The sequence below is a fragment of the Microcaecilia unicolor genome, chromosome 4 (genome assembly GCF_901765095.1).
Source record: "Microcaecilia unicolor chromosome 4, aMicUni1.1, whole genome shotgun sequence".
Lineage (NCBI taxonomy): Eukaryota > Metazoa > Chordata > Amphibia > Gymnophiona > Siphonopidae > Microcaecilia > Microcaecilia unicolor.
Window position 1 is genome coordinate 20906579 of NC_044034.1, and position 21734 is coordinate 20928312.

The following is a 21734-nucleotide window of genomic DNA, read 5'->3' on the forward strand; positions in this document are numbered from 1 at the left end:
GCATATTGTCTACAATGACATCTAGATCTTGTTCTTGAGTGCTGACTCCTAAGATGAATCCTAGCATCAGGTAACTATAATTTGGATTATTCTTCCCAATGTGCATCACTTTACATTTGTCCACATCAAATTTCATCTTCCATTTGGATATCCAGTCTTCCAGTTTCCTAAGGTAATCTGTTCGCTCTTTCTTTGTCCTCTCTTCTTAGGCCTATGTACACACTTCCTACCCCTCAACCCATATACTCTCCTCCTTGTTTTCTTCCTTCTGTTTGTTCCAGCTCCACCTTTCTAACCTACAAAGTCAACATAGCAGCTGTTACCATCTCCTCTTCTGACCAATTCTGCTTGTGCCCTGAAGCATTTTTTCCTACCAGCCTCTGTTTTCCAATTATGCATAGTCTTGTCTTATTCTTCTGGCTTAATGCAGTGTGGCCACAAACCTTTCTGTTGTCTACCTGGTCTGCTAAATTCTTCTTGGGGAGGTATATTCTTGGCAAATTTTGCACTGCACATAATTCCCTAGGAGTAACTTCTTGTCCTTGTCAGCAGACTGTCTTTTGTGGTGGCCTCTGAGAAACCCCATTTTTTTTGTTGGGCTCTGTTTAAAAATTTGTTTCTCTCTAATTCTGTGCTGTTGAGTTTTCTATGATTACTTCTGACCAAAGCGTTTATGTGGTTATTAAAAAAAATATAGGAGGAAAAGACTTCAAAAACCTCTAGTGCTCAGTAACAATGCACAAACAGTTTAGCACTAAATGGGCAGCTGAAGAATGACAAATGACATGCTGCACGTTGGATATTGCAACTCCCTTGATAAAGCCAGAGGGTGAAACGGGGCCACGTCAGGAGCGCTGGAACTAAGTTGCATGCCTTTTGTGCAATTATTTTAAATACAAAATTAGAGAAACAAAAAAGATTCAAGTGTGAATAGAACACAGTTTGAAAATAAGGAGGTTTTTATGACCTATGATGAAGCAGCTGCCCATTTAATGTTAAACTGTCTGTACGTTGGTACTGAGTACTAGGAGCTTTTGAGGTCTCTTTCTCCTGTATTTTTTGAATAACCACATAACCACTGGAAGAGGATTAGCACACGCTTCGGTTAGAAGCATTCATTTAATGTTGTGCAATAGTTTTTGTATGGCGTTTTTCTATGATGACAGAAAAGACTGGTGAATTTAGGTTTTGCCTACATTTCAGGCAAATTATCTTATCACAGATAATCATAAGACCTGCTACAAGAGTGTGGGTGAGATCATGATGCATCCCATTGCAGCATTTGCTTTAGGATGTTGCCGTAGGCCGGACAGATGGGGAAAGATGAGATGAGCTGGCATCCAAGAATACAAGAGCTGTGGAGCTGCACTGACTGCCTGAGACTGATGTGACTAGGACATTCAACTCCTTTGGCACAAAAATATGATGGTCTCAAAAATGAAGCATGTCCAACTGCCACATCTATACTGAAATGTGTCGAGAAGAAACATCGTGTTTTGCTACTTCTGTGGCATGAAATGTCAAACCTTGGAAAACTTTAGTAAAAGGTAGTATTGGTATGCAGTGCTTTGATTCCACATACCATCTTGCCACACATACATAATCTTACTTTTGTATACTATTCCAGAAGGGGCACATGGATTCACTGATCACCTTCCTCAAGAGGCTTAAGGTGAACGCCAGTATTCTGACATGTGGGTCGACGTCTGCGTCGGCCCAGGAATCGGCATTTTGCAAGCAAAATATTAAAAAAGTTTTTGCATGCAGCACGAACCACACATGCGCAGACCGATTTCCCGCCCGTCGCATGAATGCGTTCCTCAGTTTTCTTTTCTCCGCGTTGAGGTGCGGTAGAGTTTTTCTGTACTCCTTTCAGGCCCGGGAAAGACTCTTCGACATTTTTGGCTTTTTGCCTTTTTCTTTATTTTGTTTTCAATTCTACAGTTAAAAAAATTAAAAAAGATTCCCATAGTTTCCTTTACTTTTGTCCACCTTTTAAGTTTCCTTTGTTTCGACGCAGCTGGCTTAGGCCACGCAGTCGGGTTGTTCTCTTAGTTTTGTGCCCTTTTTTCTTTTTACAGGCACAATCATGTCTTTTGATTTCGCCGAAGCCGTTTTTCCTTCCATGTCATCGAAGACACCCAGTGGCTTCAAACGTTGTACTCGGTGCAGCCAGACCATCTCAGGTACCAATACCCACGCCTGGTGTATCCAGTGCCTTGGACCCGACCATAGCCCAGCAGCTTGTAGTCTGTGTCTTGATATGAAGAAACGGACCCAAGTGTCTCGAGAAGCCAAACGTGAAAAGCTTTTTGGGGGTCGGTCTGGTCCTTCGACATCGAATTTGAGGGAAGCATCGACGTCGGGAGCAGATTTAATGGCTGCTGAAAGACCTATTCATGCTGCGAGCAGTGAGGCATCGAGGGGGTCTCCACCAGCCTCGAGGCCTCCTGCTATGCAGGCTCCCCAGTCCGACCTTCGTCGGACCCGGCCCCTGGGAGGTGTGAGGATTCCACATCCTCCTCATCACCGAGGAGTCTCGATGATGTGTGTTGAGCGACATCATTGTTCTCCTTCGGCACACGGTGCCGGGAGCTCTGGGGTGTCGAGGGAATCGGCACCTGAGAAGTGTCGGCGCCGAGAGGATTGCTCTCCCTCTATTCAGGAGGTGCCGACGCATCGGTCTTCAGGCAGCCCGGTACCTGCTCCTGAGCCTCGACAGATTTTGTCCAGTAAATGGCTACGGCTATTTCTTTTCCTATGGAGGTTGAGGATGAGCCCATGGCTGAGATGCTCGAGGTCCTGGAATATTCTTCACCACCTAGAGAGGCTGTGACGGCTCCTCTACATAAGGTACTGAAGGAAGTCGCTATGCGGAACTGGTCGCTCCCTCTCTGGCCCCGTGATCCTGAAGAAAACTGAATCCCAGTATCGGATCCACGGTGAGCCTGGATTGATGAGGTCTATTACCCCACAAATCCATGGTGGTGGACTCCGCCCTCAAGAGAGCCAAGAGTTCTAGGAACTGTGCCTCTGCACTTTCAGGTAGAGAAGCTAGGACTCTTGATTCTTTTGGGAGGAAAACGTATCAGGCCACTATGCTCGCCGCCAAAATGCAATCTTACCAGCTCTTCACGAGCATCCACTTGCGGAACTCGGTGAGGCAACTGTCCAGCTTGGTTGATGCACTTCCTCCGGAGCAGGCCAAGCCTTTTTGCCAGGTGGTCAGGCAGCAGAAGGCGTGTCGAAAATTCCTGGCCACGGGGTATGTTCGACACTTTTGATGTAGCATCCAGGATCTCTGCCCAAGGTATAGTGATGCGCAGACTCTCATGGCTGCGTGTCTCTGACCTGGATCATTTGGTCCAGCAGCGGGTGGCGGATGTTCCTTGCTGGGGGAATAACCTTTTTTGGTGAGAAAGTAGAGGATCTAGCGTCAGATGCCTTTCTCCTGCATTGGGGGACAGGCCTTCTGTATGTGTATCCTCCCATACCTCTAGTAGAGAAGACTTTGCTGAAACTCAAGCAAGACTGCGGAACCATGATCCTGATTGCACCTTTCTGGCTGCGACAGATTTGGTTCCCTCTTCTTCTGGAGTTTTCCTCCGAATAACCGTGGAGATTGGAGTGTTTTCCAGCCCTCATCACTCAGAATGAGGGGTCGCTTCTACATCCCAGCCTCCAGTCTCTGGCTCTCACGGCCTAGATGTTGAGAGCTTAAAATTCGTTTCCTTGGGTCTTCAGGAGGGTGTCTCCCGAGTCATGCTTGCGTCCAGAAACGTTTCCACGAAGAATTGTTACTTTTTCAAATGATGGAGGTTTGCTGTCTGGTGTGACAGCAAGGCCCTAGATCCTCTTTCTTGTCCTACGCAGACCCTGCTTGAATACCTTCTACACTTGTCAGAGTCTGGTCTCAAGACCAACTCTGTAAGAGTTCACCTTAGTGCGATTAGTGCTTATCTATCTCTGGACAGCCTTTAGTTGTTCGCTTCATGATAGGTTTGCTTTTGTCAAAGCCCCCTTTCAAACCTCCACCAGTGTCATGGGATCTCAACATCATTCTCACCCAGCTGATGAAACCTCCTTTTGAGCCACTGAATTCCTGCCATCTGAAGTACTTGACCTGGAAGGTCATTTTCTTGGTGGCTGTTACATCAGCTCGTAGGGTCAGTGAGCTTCAGGCCTTAGTAGTACATTTATTTATTTATAAGGATTTATTTACTGCCTTTTTGAAGGAATTCACTCAAGGCGGTGTACAGTAAGAATAGATCAAACATGAGGAATAGGCAATTACAGCAGTAAAAATATCCAAGTAACAGTACAAAGTATGGCATGGTATACTACTTGCAATGACTACACAATACGTAATAGAACATTATAATTGGTAATGAAGGGTAAGGCAAAGTTATAACATATAGATGAGTAAGAAAGTAGGAAGAATTAGAAAGTAAGGTGACTGATTTGAAGAAAGTTGCACATGAGGTCAGAGAGATGATTAAATATCATCTCAGCTAGGGTAGAAGTGGATAAACATGTCCCGCTGCAGTATGTGCAGCCCGAGTCAATCCTTGTGTGTGTGTGAGTGAGTAACAAGTTAGTTACTTCTTCCATTAAAGGCTTGGTTGAAGAGCCAAGCTTTCACCTGCTTCAAGTACAGAAAGTCTTGTGTTAAGCGGAGCCTACATGCACCTTATATCAAATTTCATCACAACAGAGTAGTCCTTCGCATGCACCCTAAGTTCCTGCCAAAGGTGGTGTCAGAGTTCCATCTGAGCCAGTCAATTGTCTTGCCAACATTCTTTCCCCATCCTCATTCCCGCCCTGGCGAAAGCAGTTTGCACACCTTGGATTGCAAGAGAGCATTGGCCTTTTACGTGGAGTGGACAAAGCCCTTTAGACAGTCCGCCCAGTTGTTTGTTTCTTTTGATCCCAACAGGAGGGGAGTCGCCATCGGAAAACGCATAATCTCCAATTGGCTAGCAGATTGCATATCCTTCACTTACACCCAAGCTGGGCTGACTCTGTAGGGCCATGTCACGGCTCATAATGTTAGAGCCATGGCTGCGTCAGTGGCTCACTTAAAGTCAGCCTCCATTGAGGAGATTTGAAAGGCTGCAACGTGGTCATCAGTCCACATATTTACATCTCACTACTGCCTCCAGCAGGATACCCGATGCGACAGTTGTTTTGGGCAGTCTGTGCTGCAGAATCTGTTCGGGGTTTAGAATCCAACTCCACCCCCACTAGACCCATTTTTGTTCTGTTCCAGGCTGCACTCTGTTAGTTGTTTATGGTTTCAGGTCAATCTATGTTATGTCCTCGCCGTTGCGAGGCCCAGTTGACCATTGTTCATTGTTTTGAGTGAGCCTGGGTGCTAGTGATACCCCCACATGTGAGAACAAGCAGCTGCTTGTCCTCGGAGAAAGCGAAGATACTTACCTGTAGCAGGTATTCTCCGAGGACAGCAGGCTGATTGTTCTCACAAACCCGCCCACCTCCCCTTTTGAGTTATTTGTTTCTTTTTATGCTTTTTCATTTAACTGAGGAACGTTTTCACTTGACGGGCGGGAAATCGGTCCCCGCATACGCGGTTCGAGCTGCACACGCGCCAGAAGACTCCGGTAAAACTTTTTTTTTTTTTTACATTTTGCTTGGGAACGTCGACCCACATGTGAGAACAATCAGCCTGCTGTCCTCGGAGAATACCTGCTACAGGTAAGTATCTTCGCTTTACTGTTGACTGAAAGTGAGGCTGCCAGAAGCATCTTATCCATTCAGCACATTTTGCTCTTTACATTGAGAGTGTCCATAATGGCTATAAATGGCCACATTTTAAAGTCTGTGGTAGTCTAGCCTGTGTGAAGCTGTACAGGAAAGTCTTGCTGACTAAGGAAGCGGGTATGGAAGCCCTTACACCATTTATTCAGTGTGTTAGGCTGTTCAGTACTGCCTATAAATCATCCTGTGTGCAAAGATGGTATTGAGTTCAGGAATCTAGGAAGCTGTCTTTCCACTGAAATGACAGGGCTACAGCAGATTTTCAGACTTTATCGTGAAGGTAGAAGCTCTGAACGCCACATGGCTACCCAGTCAAAACTAGGGATGGATTTTTGACTGGACATAGAGTCCATATACATATTCATTCTGGAGAGAGGCTGGCATTTTATGGAAACTATTGATACATTTTAACTTCTGGCAGTTGATTCATACAGATGCCAAATCTTTGTATTACGGATTTTGAAAATCTCTCCATATCAATCGAGATCATCATTATTTTACAAGTATGCCCCCAGGAAGTACTATTCTGGAAATCTGTGTCATCATGCTTTTCAAAACAGTCAAACCTGCCTCCTCATATTGAAGAGGGATAGATTTTTTTTTTTACTTTATGGTACTTCCTAATTTCAAAAGAAAAGTTCAAGATGCTTACTTATTTCTATTTTGCTATGTGCTCTGGATATGAAGGAAGTCTACATGCACAAAGATACATCCAGGTCACAGGTAGTATTTCAAATTTCTGGCAAGAAGTCATCCTCTTCAGTACTGCTTTCTACTGTATGGCCTAGTATCAACTCAAGTATTCTCAAAATGTTTGGCTGTCATTAAAGAAATTGTATGCAGATGGGGATGCAAAAGTGTTTCTCTCTCAAAGGTGAAGCATTCAATGTATAACAATCCTCTAGGTGCTAGAGTTGCTTGGATTTATCAATTATCCCAAATTCAAAATTAGCCCCACCACTTCGAGTTTTACGAGACGCAAGTCAAACCATGACTTTTTTTTTCTTTGAAAACAGGATCAACATTCACTGCCTGCTGTCGTCAGTCTGTATCAGGCTGAGGATGTTGAGCCTTATGTATGTCTATATACAGAGACCTTGGTCGATGGACACCAAATTTCTGGGGATACCAAGCCACTCGGAAATGTACTGGCGAAACTTTACAAACTCTTAGCTTGGGCGTTTTATCTATGTAAATACAGTGGCTATAAGTCTACACCCTCTTAAACATTATTATATTCTTATTTTGTTGAGTTTGTGCCTCATACAACACTTTTTCTCTGAAGTGTGCCGAGTATGCTGTGTTAAGTGGAAAGAAACTCATTTGCATGCAAGCCTGTGTATCTCTCCCCTCCCCCCCCAAAAAAAAGAACAACCCCCCCCCCCCCCCCCCCCGAACTTCAGCAATTAGATGAATTCATTTCCCTGAGTCAGTACTTGGAGGCGCTTTGGCTCCAATTATGACAGTGAACCTTTTGGGATAGGTCTCCACTAACTTTGCATACCCAGATTTGACAATATTAGATCATTCTTTTTATAATTATTAAAGCTCAGTCATGTTTTCTGGTGCAGTTTCATAAATAGTAATGCCACAGGTTTTCAGTGGGATTGAGCTCATGGGCTCTCACCATGGTCACTTAAGGGCTTTACCTGTTTGTTCCTTAGCCACCACAATGTAAATGTGGCTTTGTGCTATGGGCTATTGTCATGTTGAAAGGTGAACTTCTTCCCAGTTTCAGCTTTCTTGCAGAGGGCAGCAGCAGCTTTCCTCATGGATTTTTCTGTACTGTTTCTCTGTTCATTGTCCCTTATGTCCTGACAAATTCCTTGGTCCCTGCCAGTGAAACATCCCCATATTGTAGTGCTGCCACCACCATGCTTCACAGTAAGGATGATGGTCCCTGTGGTGGTGTGCTATATTGGGTTTGTACCAAATGTAATGCTTTGCATTCAGGTCAAAACAAAAATTCCGTTTTAGAACACAAAACCTTTGGGCATGTAGTTAAGGCATTGCCTGATTCTTTGTGTACTTCAAATAGGAGTCAAGGTGCAATTTCTTGTGTAAACGACTGCTTTCTTACCATTCTGCCATGCAGGCCAGATTAGTGGAATGCTTGGAATATTGTTGCATGCGTTACTTTGGCCAGCTGTAGAAGTCTTTAGCAATGTCAGAGTTGCTGTTGGCTTCTTGATGGCCTCCCAGATCAATCTATTTGGTCATTCACTTTTTAGGGGTGGCCTGATCTAGTTAGTGTTTTGGTGGTGCTATAACATCCTATTTAATAGTCTTAACCATGCTCCAAGGGATCTTCAAGGACTTTAACTATTAAATGTGTATTTGTTCTGGTTTGGCTTTAGCCTTTCCAGTCTCTTGTAAGCCACCTTGAGCCTGTATTCTGTGGGAAAAGGTGGGGTATAAGTGCTCTAAAATAAATAAATAAGAGTATATGATGCAGTCTTTTAATTTTCATAAATTTGTCCCAGAATTCTCTTGCCAGCTCCTTAGTGCTCGTGCTTAGGGCTTTGGTTTTAAATGCACTCAGAACCAACAAACTGTTGAATGTATCTTGTCATGTGAAGGTAGGACCAGTTCCCTTGGTGCACACTTCTGAAGGTGATTAGTTACACCAGAGCTTAAAGTATTAAGGATTAATGTGGAAGTATGGAAGGGGATGGGATAGGGGATGGACACTTCATCTAACCAATTCATTCTCTATTCTTTTTTCCTTCTTCATTTTAAGGATTTCTGGAATATTTTTCCCTTGGCTGATTGAGGTAGAATGTGTGGTTGCCATGGAGCATGCGTTTTACTTCCATGCTAGGCAACAAAAGGTGAACATTGTGGAAGGGGAGGTAGATTTTCTATAGCAACTGTAGGTGAACTACTTGTCTTTAGAGAAAACAATTGCCTACCTGTGACAAGTCTTCTTTCAAGACAACACTTCACCACTCATGTGCCCTCCCTGCTCCCCTTCTGGGGTTGAACTCATTAACTAACATGCAAATCTAAGGCATACTGTGCAGTCTGTTGTTCATGCCCAAGGAGTTTGTCTTTACTGGAAAGCTTGAAATAAATATTGTGTGTTGGGATTGCCTAGAAAAGCCATTCATCTATTTGGCAAAGTTAATGTCTTGCCACAGGTAAGTAACTTTCTTTTCTGAATTCATCCCATGCCATAAAAACATTTCTTGCATGAAAATTGTTTTTATTTGTCTTGATCAAAAGAAAAAAATATATTATTTGCTCTTTATTTTAGTAGAATTTTGCCATTATTTGTTTTTTCTTTCCTTTGTTTTTTCTTTTTTTGTTTACTTTTTCCCGTCCCACAGATTAGGTTGCAGCTCTGGGACACAGCGGGTCAGGAACGTTTCCGTAGCCTCATTCCAGTTACATCCGCGATTCTGCTGCGGCTGTAGTAGTTTACGATATTACAAGTAGGTATTCCTAACTGGGAGTTTGTGTGACCTTTTATCTTGTATTTCTTGCTGTTTTGCCTAATTTGTTAGGTACGGTTGCAATTATGGGACACGGCAGGTCAAGAGCGGTTCAGGAGCTTGATCCCTAGCTACATTCGAGACTCCACTGTTGCAGTTGTTGTTTATGATATCACAAGTGAGTGGAGGGACTTTTCCCTTTATAATACTCTTGACGTGTCGTCTGTTGGCCTATATTGGTTGCATGTTACATCACAGCCATGCATGCTTGCTCTTTGTAATTGTGAAACTGGGTTGTGAATTGACCCGGGTTATTCTAGCAAGGTGAACCAATTTTTCTGTTCTAACCTTCCTTTCTCTTTCACGAAAAAAAAATGTATATATATGTTAGAGCTGTACCGAATAGCATATTAAATATTCGGCCGAATAGGAATACCAAATTTGTATAATGGATATTAAGCTTTAACATAACAAGCCATAAAAGAAGCAATGTGAAATCAGATTATTTCAATAGGATTTAGCACAGTAGAGCCTCAGATTATTTGTATTTCAATTTAAATCACTATTCGTCCGAATATGAATAATGTATTTGGGGCACTATCAGGGCCAAATCGAATACGAATATTCGGTACAGACCTTATTTTGTATGTATGTATGTGTACACACACACATACATACAGAGTTCCTTCCTCCTGTAGTGCTAAATTTGTAACTATAGCGTACTGCTGAATTTAAAAATTGATTTAGGGAAAATCATGCCTTGCTGGCTAGGACAGGAGCTAGCGGTCCATTTTTTTTGTATGTGGGAACAGATTGATTTTCCTTCTGAAAGCAAAATCTGTAATAACTACTATACATGTTCTTCCATGGACTATTGGGTCAGCAGCACTTTAATTTATCTCTTTTCCATTGTATTTTGTGACTTTAATAATTTTGCCCTAAGGTTGTGTGCTGCTGTTTTAGGGACTATAGTCCAAGCATATTTTAGGTATAATTTCAAGTGGGTACTGGGGAGGGACAACATACTACTGTATGGACACTTCCACTTTCATGATGGGCAATGAGTCATCCTTTGGAGTAAGCTACCCTTCCAATTAGCCAGCAAAGGGGACTGATTTTTCAGGGCTAGAAGTGGGGAGCAGAAAAACAAAATGTTTAAGAACATAACAGCTTTTCATAATGAAATAGCATGGCCCATGGTAAACAGAAGGGGGGAAAAAGAAATGGGGAGTTGTGTTTACTTTCCTGTTGTCCTTTTCAAAAAGTCTTTCTACCTCACAAGAGTTGGGAAAGAAAAACTGAGGTGGTGTCTTAAAAGATTAAAAATAGCTTTGTATGTTAAACAGTAAGCACTCCCTTCCACAAAAGAGTGATTGGGCAAAAGCACACACTTTGTGTTCTAAGTTTATCAATGTCTGTTTTGTACACGTGATGGCTATGGAATTAAGCTAACTGTGGGAAAAAAATCCACACATGAAAAGCACAACGTTATTTTTTATCATTTCTGGTTTTATTCTCTGCCTTAGAGTGTAGGTTGGTCTGAGCACCAGTTCAGCCCTAACTCATTAAGACAGTATCCCATGTCTGTATACGAGTGCCCTGGTACCATTGACCCCCATGTGTGTTTCTCCTTTTGCTCTCTTTCAGCAGTTCAAAATACAGCAGGCTCTTTTCTGAATGTCGACTCCCAACCCTCTTCCTAGGGTGATATTCCTTTCCCGTAGCCCAGTTAGTTCTAGTTCAAGGTCAACTTTATCTGATATATTGCAAATAAAAACAGTATGTTCAAGTAGTTTGCAAAGTAAAATTAATCAAGGGGAGTACAGAAAGGATGATGGAAGTCAGAACAGCAGACAGAAGGAACACAAAATAATTAGAATTACAAAAATGGGGAAAAAGGAAACACACAGGGTGAAGAAACCTCATGCTGCTGCCAGTAAATGGGAATGGGCTCTACCAGGCTAAGCTCTCCTTATTCTGCTGTAAAATTCATGCGTTGTACTTCTCTACTTTTGTAATTCATGTAAGCCACATTGTGCCTGCATTTGTGGGAAAATGTGGGGTATAAATGAACCATAAATAAATAAGCTTGCAGAAAAGCCTGAGAGAAAAGATGTTTTAAGGATATCTTGACATTTCTGAAAAGAGGGTTTAGTCCTAATAGAAAATGGAAGGCTGTTCAAAGAGCAGGGGTGATGACACTAAAGCAAGAATTCCTAATATAGTCAGAAAAATATGACAATAAGAAGGCACAGTAAGAAGGTGTTTCTGGAAGGAGCAGAGGGACCATTGAGGGGGGTATAAGGAGTGAGACTGGAAAGGAAATAAAGTTGACCCAAGTGCATGACCTGTTAGACAGTGATCCAGTATTTGAAAGGAGTCCTGTATGCTACAGGAAGCCAGTGCTCAGCTGTGAATAGAGGGGAAACATAATCATAATTTTTCTGACCGAATAATAGCTTAATAGTGATATTTTGCACCAGTAGTTGCTGCCTGATTTGGGTGATTGGCAAATCGTGGTATAAAGAATTCAGGGCCTAAAAAAAAGGATCCAAAGGGAAGAAAATTGAAACATTGAATGGACCTAGAGTGTATCTACCTTGGTGAAGAAGCTCTTGTTAACAAAAATAGAGATTTGTTTCTGGAATATGTGTATTATCAAATGTGACCCAAGGTATTTTGACCGAGTCTTTAAAGGAAACATTGGCATTATGAATGCCAAGAGAGGGAAGTGGAAGAGGTGAGGTGTGTGGAACAAACAAGTGCCTCTGATTTAGCAGGATTAAGGTTTTCAGATGGCCAGTCTGTGACTTTGTGTAGATGTGAAGATATGGCCATAACCTGAGAGAAGCGAGCGTCTAAAGGTGCAAGAATCTGTATATATCAGCATAAATAAATTAAGCCTAAGTAACAAAGTGCAGAAAGTAAAACACTGGAGAATAGGACTTGGGATAGAGCCTTGAGGAGCCCCACAAATAAGTGGTTTTGATGAGGAGGGTATAGAAGAGCTGTGAACTAAGAAAGACCTGTTAGTGACATCAGATTTAAACTAAGAGCTGTGCCACAGATGCATAGATCAGCTAAGCGTTCAAGGAGCAGAGAGTGATTTGCCAGGTCAAAACGTCTAAGTCAAGGGTAACCAAAAAGACATCCCTATCGCTGTTTAGCTTTATGAAGTTAGTGAGACCACGGAGGGTGTATTCTGTAGAGTAGTGAATATGAAAGCCTGTATTAGAGTGCAGCACGACAGAGAGACAGTTATACTCCTTTCAGGAGACCTGGTTGAAACCAAGGTTGAGAGCGCTTCATTGACTAGGACAGTTTTACTTTCAGTGCTACTTTATCCAGGGTAGAATAAGGGGTAGTGTTCCAGCAGCCAGCTTGTTGAGGTAATGAAGAGAAATCAGCTGGGAAACATTCACTATACTCAATGAAATTATGCATATTTAATATTAATTCATAACATATGCTATGATTGATGGTACTGTGTATCTTAGTGGGTGGAGGGGAAGATATGTTAAGGTTGAAATTGAGTAAAATGTTGCTAGTTAGCAATATTGTTTGATCATGTATTGATGTATTCTAGTTAGACAGGGATCTGTCCTTGGACCCCTTCTTTTTTCAATCTACACCTCTTCCCTGAGCTCCCTGATCTCATCTCACGGTTTCCAATATCATCTTTATGCTGACGACACCCAGCATTACCTCTCCACACCAGACATCACTGCCGAAACCCAGGCCAAAGTATCGGCTTGCTTATCCGACATTGCTGCCTGGATGTCCAACCACCACCTGAAACTGAACATGGCCAAGACCGAGCTTATTGTCTTCCCACCCAAACCAACTTCCCCTCTCACTCCACTCTCTATCTCAGTTGATAACACCCTCATCGTCCCCGTCTCATCTGCCCGCAACCTCGGAGTCATCTTCGACTCCTCCCTCTCCTTCTCTGCGCGTATCCAGCGGATAGCCAAGACCTGTCGCTTCTTCCTCTATAACATTAGCAAAATTCACCCTTTCCTCTCTGAGCACACCACCCGAACTCTGATCCACTCTCTCATTACCTCTCGCCTTGACTACTGCAACCTACTCACTGGCCTCCCACTTAGCCATCTATTCCCCCTTCAGTCCGTTCAGAACGCGGCTGCACGTCTTATCTTCCGCACTGGCTTCCGATCAGGTACCGCATACAGTTCAAGCTTCTCCTACTAACTTACAAATGCACTCGATCTGCAGCCCCTCCTTACCTTTCTACCCTCATCTCCCCTTACGTTCCTACCCGTAACCTCCGCTCTGAAGACAAATCCCTCCTCTCAGTACCCTTCTCCACCACCGCCAACTCCAGGCTCCGCTCTTTCTGCCTCGCCTCACCCCATGCTTGGAATAAACTCCCTGAGCCCATACGCCAGGCCCCCTCCCTGCCCATCTTCAAATCCTTGCTCAGAGCCCACTTCTTCAGTGTCGCCTTCGGAACCTAACCACTACACCTCTATTCAGGAAATCTTGACTGCCCCAACTTGACATTTCGTCCTTTAGATTGTAAGCTCCTTCGAGCAGGGACTGTCCTTCTTTGTTAAACTGTACAGCGCTGCGTAACCCTAGTAGCGCTCTAGAAATATTTAGTAGTAGTAGTAAGGACTGTAATCTGCACAGTCTCCAGTACATCTACGCTGACGACATCTCAGTGTTAATCCCCGCCCAATCAACTAGCAAAATAGAAGTATCCAGGGTCCAACAATGTATCAGCCTATTAGAAAAATGGATGCATGCCCATAAGTTAAAACTCACTACAGAAAAAAATTGTTCTAATTCAAAACCAGAACAAATCCCTAAGATGATCACCATAAATCAAGTCAACTTTACTTCTGCGTACGTCTAGTAGCGCTATAGAAATAAGTAGTAGTAGGATGTAAAAAAAATTGAAGCGGTGCAAAGAAAAGCTACAAAAATGGTATTGGATTTGCGTTACAAGACGTATGTGGAGAGACTTGCTGACCTGAACATGTATACCCTGGAGGAAAGGAGAAACAGGGGTGATATGATTCAGACGTTTAAATATTTGAAAGGTATTAATCCGCAAACAAACCTTTTCCATAGATGGGAAGGCGGTAGAACTAGAGGACATGAAATGAGATTGAAGGGGGGGGGGGGGAGCAGACTCAAGAAAAATGTCAGGAAGTATTTTTTCACGGAGAGAGTGGTGGATACTTGGAAAGCCCTCCCGCAGGAGGTGGTGGAGATGAAAACGGTAACGGAATTCAAAAATGCGTGGGATTAACATAAAGGAATCCTGTTCAGAAGGAATGGATCCTCAGAAGCTTAGCAGAGATTGGGTGGCAGAGCCGGTGGTGGGAGGTGGGGCTAGTGCTGGGCAGACGTCCAAGGTCTGTGCCTTGAAAATGGCAGATACAAATCAAGAAACACAAAAATCACTCCTTTTATACAGTCTGTAGATGAGTGCAAGACCCTGAACTATAATAGAAAATTTATGTAAATAAAATAGCCTCAATAGCCCAGGGAACCTATAATTAGGACTCCACTGATTTGGCCAACATCATGGGCTCCTCCTACCTTCCGAAAAAAACTCACAGACAACAAAAAACTCCCTAACTCAGGGAGAAAAAGGTTCTGTGAACAAAAAACGGAAAGCGGAGTATTTTCAATTATTAAAGAACAGTCAAAATCTATGCACCCCAATACAGAGAGTACTTAATGGATGTAAAGAACTTATGGATTCCCTTCATAAACCTCTTAATAATGTGAACTGGAAAATTTCAAAAATAGAGCACAATTGCAGTGTTTACTATTCAACAAGAATCAGCCACAACATTCAAAAAATCAAGGTCAGGTATACACACAAAGTAGCACATATGAGTTTATCTTGTGGGCAGACTGGGTGGACCGTACAGGTTTTTCTCTGCCGTCATCTACTATGGTACTATGTAGTAGTAGTCTTTCCCCAACCATCAAAATGCTAGGCATTCAGAGTGACAGCGCTCTTTCCCTGGAAGCACAAGTTAACACCTTAACCAAAAAATGCTGCTTCTTAATGAGAAGCCTCCATACCATTTGAAAGTACTTTGAAACCAATCACTATGAACGGCTGGCGCATGAATTATAGTACTATCATCTCTCGATTACTGCAACTCAATATACTTGGGCCGCACAAAAACATAGAGACAAACCATCCAAAATACAGCAGTCAGACTAATCTTTGGGCTATCAAAATTTGCCTGTACTTCTTATATCAAACTACATTGGCTACCCATCAAGGCGAGAGTGTTCTTCAATTAGCATGCTTCCTTTTTAAAACACTACAAAGTCTGATCCCTAGTTATCTACTAGCTCACTTTTGCTTTGCAACCCCTGCAAGACCTAGGAGACAAGAAGCCGCTTTTTCACTTCCCCTCATTTAAGGGCAAGAAGAGACTGGTGCTCTTTAACAAATCTCTTGCCGTTCAAGCAGCCAGACTCTGGAAAGACATTGCCAGATTGTTTTCCCCTTCACAATCCTATCTCATGTTTTGAAAAAAGATAAATTTCTTATTCATGGAATATGTAATATAATCAAACCTTTGCCCGTCTCCAAAGCAATTCAGTGTAATTCTCAGAGGAATGTTCTGATTTAACATGTTTGTAAGCCACTTAGAACTGAAAAGGTGTTAGGGGGATATAAACCCTAAATGTAATGTAATCTAAAAATAGAGGGAAATGGAAGGGAGAAGGCTCAAAATCACTGTATCCAAAAAAAGAGCACAACACTGGTGCTCCTGAAAAGCCAGCTCCACAAGTATCTGTCATCAAAACACCTTGAGACCTGACTTTAATTTTTTTAGTGAAATCTCAGTATGGAGATATTTTGGTAGTGAATTCATTAAAAATGGAGCAATCATGTACAAAACAATCACAAGCCTACTGCAGTCAAGCTCTAGAAAGAGGGAGAATAGCAAGAAGGCTAGCCTGACACGATCACAGTAGTCGATAAGTCTTCATCTGTTTCACTTCTTATGCCAAAGCAGTCACATTTCTTCCAGCAAAAGATGTTTAACCCTCGACTAATTCATTAAAGACCCAACCCATCTGTACAGTAGCAGCCAAGTCTAATGCTATCTTATTTCAGGGGCATTACTCCTGCACACACACTCATCCCAAGATTCAGTAGTATTGTCTATTTTGGACTGAATTATAAGGTCCTTCTGTAAATCCTGGCAATCTTCTGCCATTTTGATGACTTTGAATAATTTTTGTGTCAACAAATTGATCACCTGACACATCTGTCCTTTCTCCAGATCATTTATGAATGTATTAAACAGCATAAGTCGGAGTACAGACCCTTGGGGCAGTCCACTGTTCTTTTCCATGTGGATAATTGACCATTTAGTCCTATCTGATTTTTTTTTTGTCCAGTTTGCAGTCCACAAAAGTACATGTGAATCTTTAATTTCCTGAGTTAGATAGATGTTCATGAGGGAATTTGTCAAATGCCTTCTGAAGATCCAATTGCGCTATCTCAACTGGCTCACCATTGGTTCACACCCACAAAAAAAATCTAAATTTCATAAGGCAAGACTTACCTTTATTAAACTCAATGCTTCCTCTCACTCTCATTAAGCCACCATTGCAGAAACTTCCTGTGCTGTGGATCCTTAATTTTGTCGTTTTCTCTCCATGAAACTCTTGAGCCGTTGGAATCTGCTTCACTCTTACATGTGTTACCTGTAAAGCACTCTACTTCAAGCCTTGGTCATCTAGGTTCTTCATACTCATAAGTTCTTACAAAAAATAATTTTACTTTTTCATGTCTGTGAGAAAATAGTGTTTTCCTACATCTTGCCCTAAATCTCAGACATATCCATATGACTTCACAATTCTGGACTGCAAATGGGCTGTCACTACCTTAAAGAGCTGAATCAATGAGGCATCTGTGCAGATGTTTATCTCCCTAAACAAAAATATGGTTACAGAAAACTGTGGTGATACACATAGCTATCAATACGCTAAAAGAGGAAGTAGAATACTTCGGAGGAAAAAGCTTATGTATGTCTGCGGTCAAAGACTAATTTTGTTTCATGACTCACAGAACCTCCATTTTTCGGCTAAAAAACCTCCAGTTCTTATGTTTCTTTACTTTCCTCTTGGTTGTTTATATTTTAACTAGCCTTTGAGGCCGTAAAAACGGGCTATTATAGGAAGGGGGGTTGAAAGGCCCGCCCCCGCCCCCCCCCCCCCCCCCCCGAGGTGTCACCACCCACCTTCCACCCGGCCTGGCCCTCGCTCCGCTATTGAAACAGCGAGGGTCCAGGAACGCAGCACTGAGCTCTGCTGAGCTGCCGACGTCGGCCTTCGTTCTTCTTCTCTGCCTGTCCCGCCCTCGTGTGACGTAACGTCGTCGAGGACGGGATAGAAGCAGAGAAGAAGAAGGAAGGGCGATGTCGGCAGCTCAGCGGAGCTCAGTGCTGCGTTCCCGGACCCTCGCTGTTTCAATAGTGGAGCGAGGGCCCGACCGGGTAGAAGGTGGGTGGCGGCGGCGGCGAATTGGGTGGGGGGAGCGTTAGACGGCGGTGTCCCTCCCTCAGAAATGCGCAGCACAGACCTTCTCTGTTCCGTCCCCCGTCATCACGTATTGACGCGGGGGCGGGGCAGAGAAGGTCTCTACTGCGCATTTGCGAGTGAGTACGACACTCGCCTTTTATATATATTGATTTTTTATTCATAAAAGTATATAGCACTTATCTTCTGCATCTGATGAGGTCCCGTTTCGCCCATCCAAAATTTTAGGCTTTACCAAGGAAAGCCATGTACTATACTTCCAAATTTGTTCCATCACATCATCCTTGCTTGTCGCTAGCTGAATTTGTAACCATATTTTTGTTTAGAAAGTTGCTTTCACTAATTGGTGGTTAAGTTCTTTATATTCAGATGTTTATCTCCAATGCCAACTCTTGCAAACTGAACAAGTACCCGAACAAGGTGGTACGTCTGTAACCGGGAAAATGAAAACTCAAAATCAGAGCCACTGCAGCTACTATTCTTTGCTTGACCATGTGTAAAACAGCAACTTAATCCTTTCTGCACTACTGCTTAAACCAGTTCAAAGTGAGGGACAATGCATTGTCGAGCTTTGCTGGCCAACCTATCATCGTAACATTGGCATCTTTCTTTGACTGTGCTGCTCCTAGACAGATTTATAGATGGGGCAGCCCCAAGTTTTGGAGTGCTTGGATGTTGCTCACCTGTAACCGATATTTGCCTGATCAGTCCGTCTGTCTGTGGAAAACAGCTACATCTGAGCGATAATGCTTTGTGTAGTTTATTCTCCCATTCTAAACACATTTCTGATGACATGTCTTTTTAACCCTGCTACACATGAAACTAATACTAGAACTGGACAAAACTTATCTCTTCTTCCTTGATTACCTAATGTCTTCTCACTCGTGAACTTTAACACACTACCACTCTGTATCTGTCATACCGGAATTGGCGATCGCCATCATGGTACTATGTAAGCCACATTTAGCCTGCAAATAGGTGGGAAAATGTGGGATACAAATGCAACAAAAATAAAAAAATAATGCATCTGAAGTACAGGGAGGTTTTTAGTTGTAAGGAATGTAGTATTTACTCGGCTGTTACCAAACTAGATTTCTTTGAAAATTGGCCTCCCTATAGCTATTAATGTTGGCTGTATATTTCAGAAAGGTATTTTTTGCCAAGCATATAAAACCTGCCGTTCTCCAAAATAATATAAATTGTGGTGTGACTGAACAGAGCTACCTATTTAATTATTCTTTGCAATCCAACGGAAGTTGGAAAAAGAATTATAGAAAAGGGATTGAGAAGTGTCCTCTCTGGGTGCAAAATAACAGAATGGGATTAAACTTAGCATGAGGGAATAGCTAGTAAAAAGACACACTGAGTTTGAAAATATTAGCTTGGACTGGGGGTTCCAGAGATATAAGTCCTCAAAAAAGAAAAAAAGGCAATGCATTTCTCCGTAAGGAGGAGTTCCAATTTCTGTAGCAGAGGATAATTAAACTTGACATGCATGTGGGGGAAAAAAAATCAGTAAAAAAAAGACAGTTTGAAAATAGGCCAATTCAAATCAGTGGTTTCAGAGAAACGAACCCCTCAAATATGACCCCAGTGCTTTTTTGTGGGACAAGGAGTATCCTTTCTGGTGTGTGACATTTTGATCGCATTATAGCTGTGTTTAAATAATATCGTTGGTTACCTATTTCCTATTGTATACAGTATAAGGTTCTTATGTTAACACACAGTCTTTCATTCAGATGCCCCTGCTTATCTCACATCATTAATTCCTTATAGGCCCATCCATACCCTTTGTTTTGCTATGGCCCATACCAGGCTTCAATCTACTTCTCATTCTGCCTTTTTTGCCCCGAGTCCCTTTTTGTGGAATGCTTTACCTTTTACCCTTCGTGCAGAGCAATCATACTCCCAGTTTAAAGTTATTTTTTTTTTAAACCACCTTTACTAAAGGTTTTTAGACATGTCCCCGTTCATTGTTGGCTCGGCAGACTTATCAGCTTGCTCCCCTTTTCTTATTTGCTACTTTCAAACTCTCTCTATCCTCTTTTTCTCACATTAGCTGGAGATCTTTTCAATTTTAATGAGTTTATTAACCGCTCTGATTTTATGAAGGGCGATATATTAAATCACCAATAAACTAAAGTAACAGAGAAACTTAGTGAACAGGGCAAGGCAGTTTTAAAGGTGGATTTTCCTACTCTTCCAAACCTCCACACTGTAACACCCTGAAAACTGCCTCATCTCCAGATACTACCCTGCAACTTCCCCCTTCCACCCCACTCATAGGGAATGTTAATATTTCCCTTTTCCTTTGCTTAATTTTCTTTATTCAAGAATAGTACAGTTCTTTTCTTGATTGCTACATGGATTGCCATCTGTTGACCTGGGCAAGATCAAATTAAGCCATTGGCAAACTTTGCACATACTTTGTGTCTACATGTTTAGGGGAGGCCCTGTAAGATGCGCTTTTTACTTAAGTCAGCAGAATTTTATATTATTGTCCAGCAAGTACAGTGATAGAAAAGTGTCCAGACATATCTGAGTTTAAAACCTCTGTATGCAGTTTCTCTAGTTCCCTCACCTCCCGATTGAGTCTGCTCCGCCTTCTTCTATTCTGCAGAGAACGTAGGTAGGATCCAGTCAGTGGGAAGACAGTAGGTGCAGAGGACTGGAAGGCAGCTCTAGTCACAGGAAGAGAAGGAGGTGATCTACAGAATTTTTGTAATGTAGAAGTGAATGTCTCGCCTTTCAAATTGCCTTTCCTTTTCATCTCCTCTTCTGTTCACACACACTGAAAGCACACACTCGCACCAACACACAAACATATACATTACATTTTATGCTTCTATACTGGAATATCCCAGAATAGTTCTTTGTGGTGCACAATCTAAAGAAGCGGGACAAAACTCTGGAAATTGTTTAAAATCGCACACTGGAATACATTTTAAAAGAAATCATAAAAGTTTTGAGAGCTTTCTTAAATGCGGTATAATGAAGTATTTGCCAAATGTGTAAAGGCAATAAATTCCACCAGTGCCAAGGCTGATAAGAGAACACACCACTGAATACGTATACAGACACACATGCAGAGGGGTTGGAAAGAATTCAGTGAGCTGTCCTCACTTTGTTTAAATGCAAATATATAATGTACTTGGTTCTTAATTTTTCATATGTAGTAGATTAAGAATAAATGTCGAGGCATCTGCTGGCTTAAGACTTCTTTTGACTAATAACTCTACTGTTGCTTTCAGCTGAAGCATGTGTTTGATTATTTTAAGATCAGATAATAAAACTGCTATACATTGATGTGTTGGGACTTAAGCAGAATATAATTGGACAGTGAAAAACTGCTATACTTTAGTTTTCCATCTGTTTAGTAGGAGTTAATTTTTGCTGTTTTGGGCTGCTTCCGTTTGTTAAAAATAGCCAGCCATGGATGGACTAGATGATTCAAAGGAATAGGCTTACAAATCTTCAGTTCAACAGTTGAAATCTGGCTTAGTATGGTAGTGAGCAAATGTTATTACTGTCAGAAAGCTGTTTTCTGGCCTATGTTAAATGAGTTGGTGGTCTCTCCCAGTTGGCAGATGGTCACATGTTAAAGAGAGAAAACACCATTGTGGGCGATCTTGGCTTTAAAAGTCAGACTTGACAAACATGGTGATTAAATTGCCCTTTTCACCCTTGGCGGTGAAATCATTAACATGGAAGCAAATTGATAGAATAGCATGGGGATATTGGCACAGTGACCGGTTCTTCATGGTTGATAGCTAAGTGAAGGACTTGCCTTCCACTACAGAAAGCTTGGCACTTTGCACATGCACCAATTTGACTACCAAAGAAAAGCAAGCCTGTTGAACATTTTTGGATTGGAAATTGACATGAATGTCACTGTTCCTCTGTAAGAACATAATAATATTCTGGGTCAGACCAATGGTCCATCTAGGCCCAGTATCCTGTTTCCAACAGTGG

General features: G+C 42.2%; 1 protein-coding gene across 2 annotated transcripts in view; it reads left to right on the forward strand.

Annotated features, from left to right (window-relative positions):
• Nucleotides 1–21734, forward strand: part of RAB6A (RAB6A, member RAS oncogene family) — a 230997-nt gene that overhangs the window by 179109 nt on the left and 30154 nt on the right. For both annotated transcript variants that reach the window (XM_030200021.1, XM_030200022.1), the window contains one exon: nt 9285–9390. In XM_030200021.1, coding sequence (XP_030055881.1) covers nt 9285–9390 — 106 coding nt within the window. The remainder of the gene's footprint in view (nt 1–9284; nt 9391–21734) is intronic.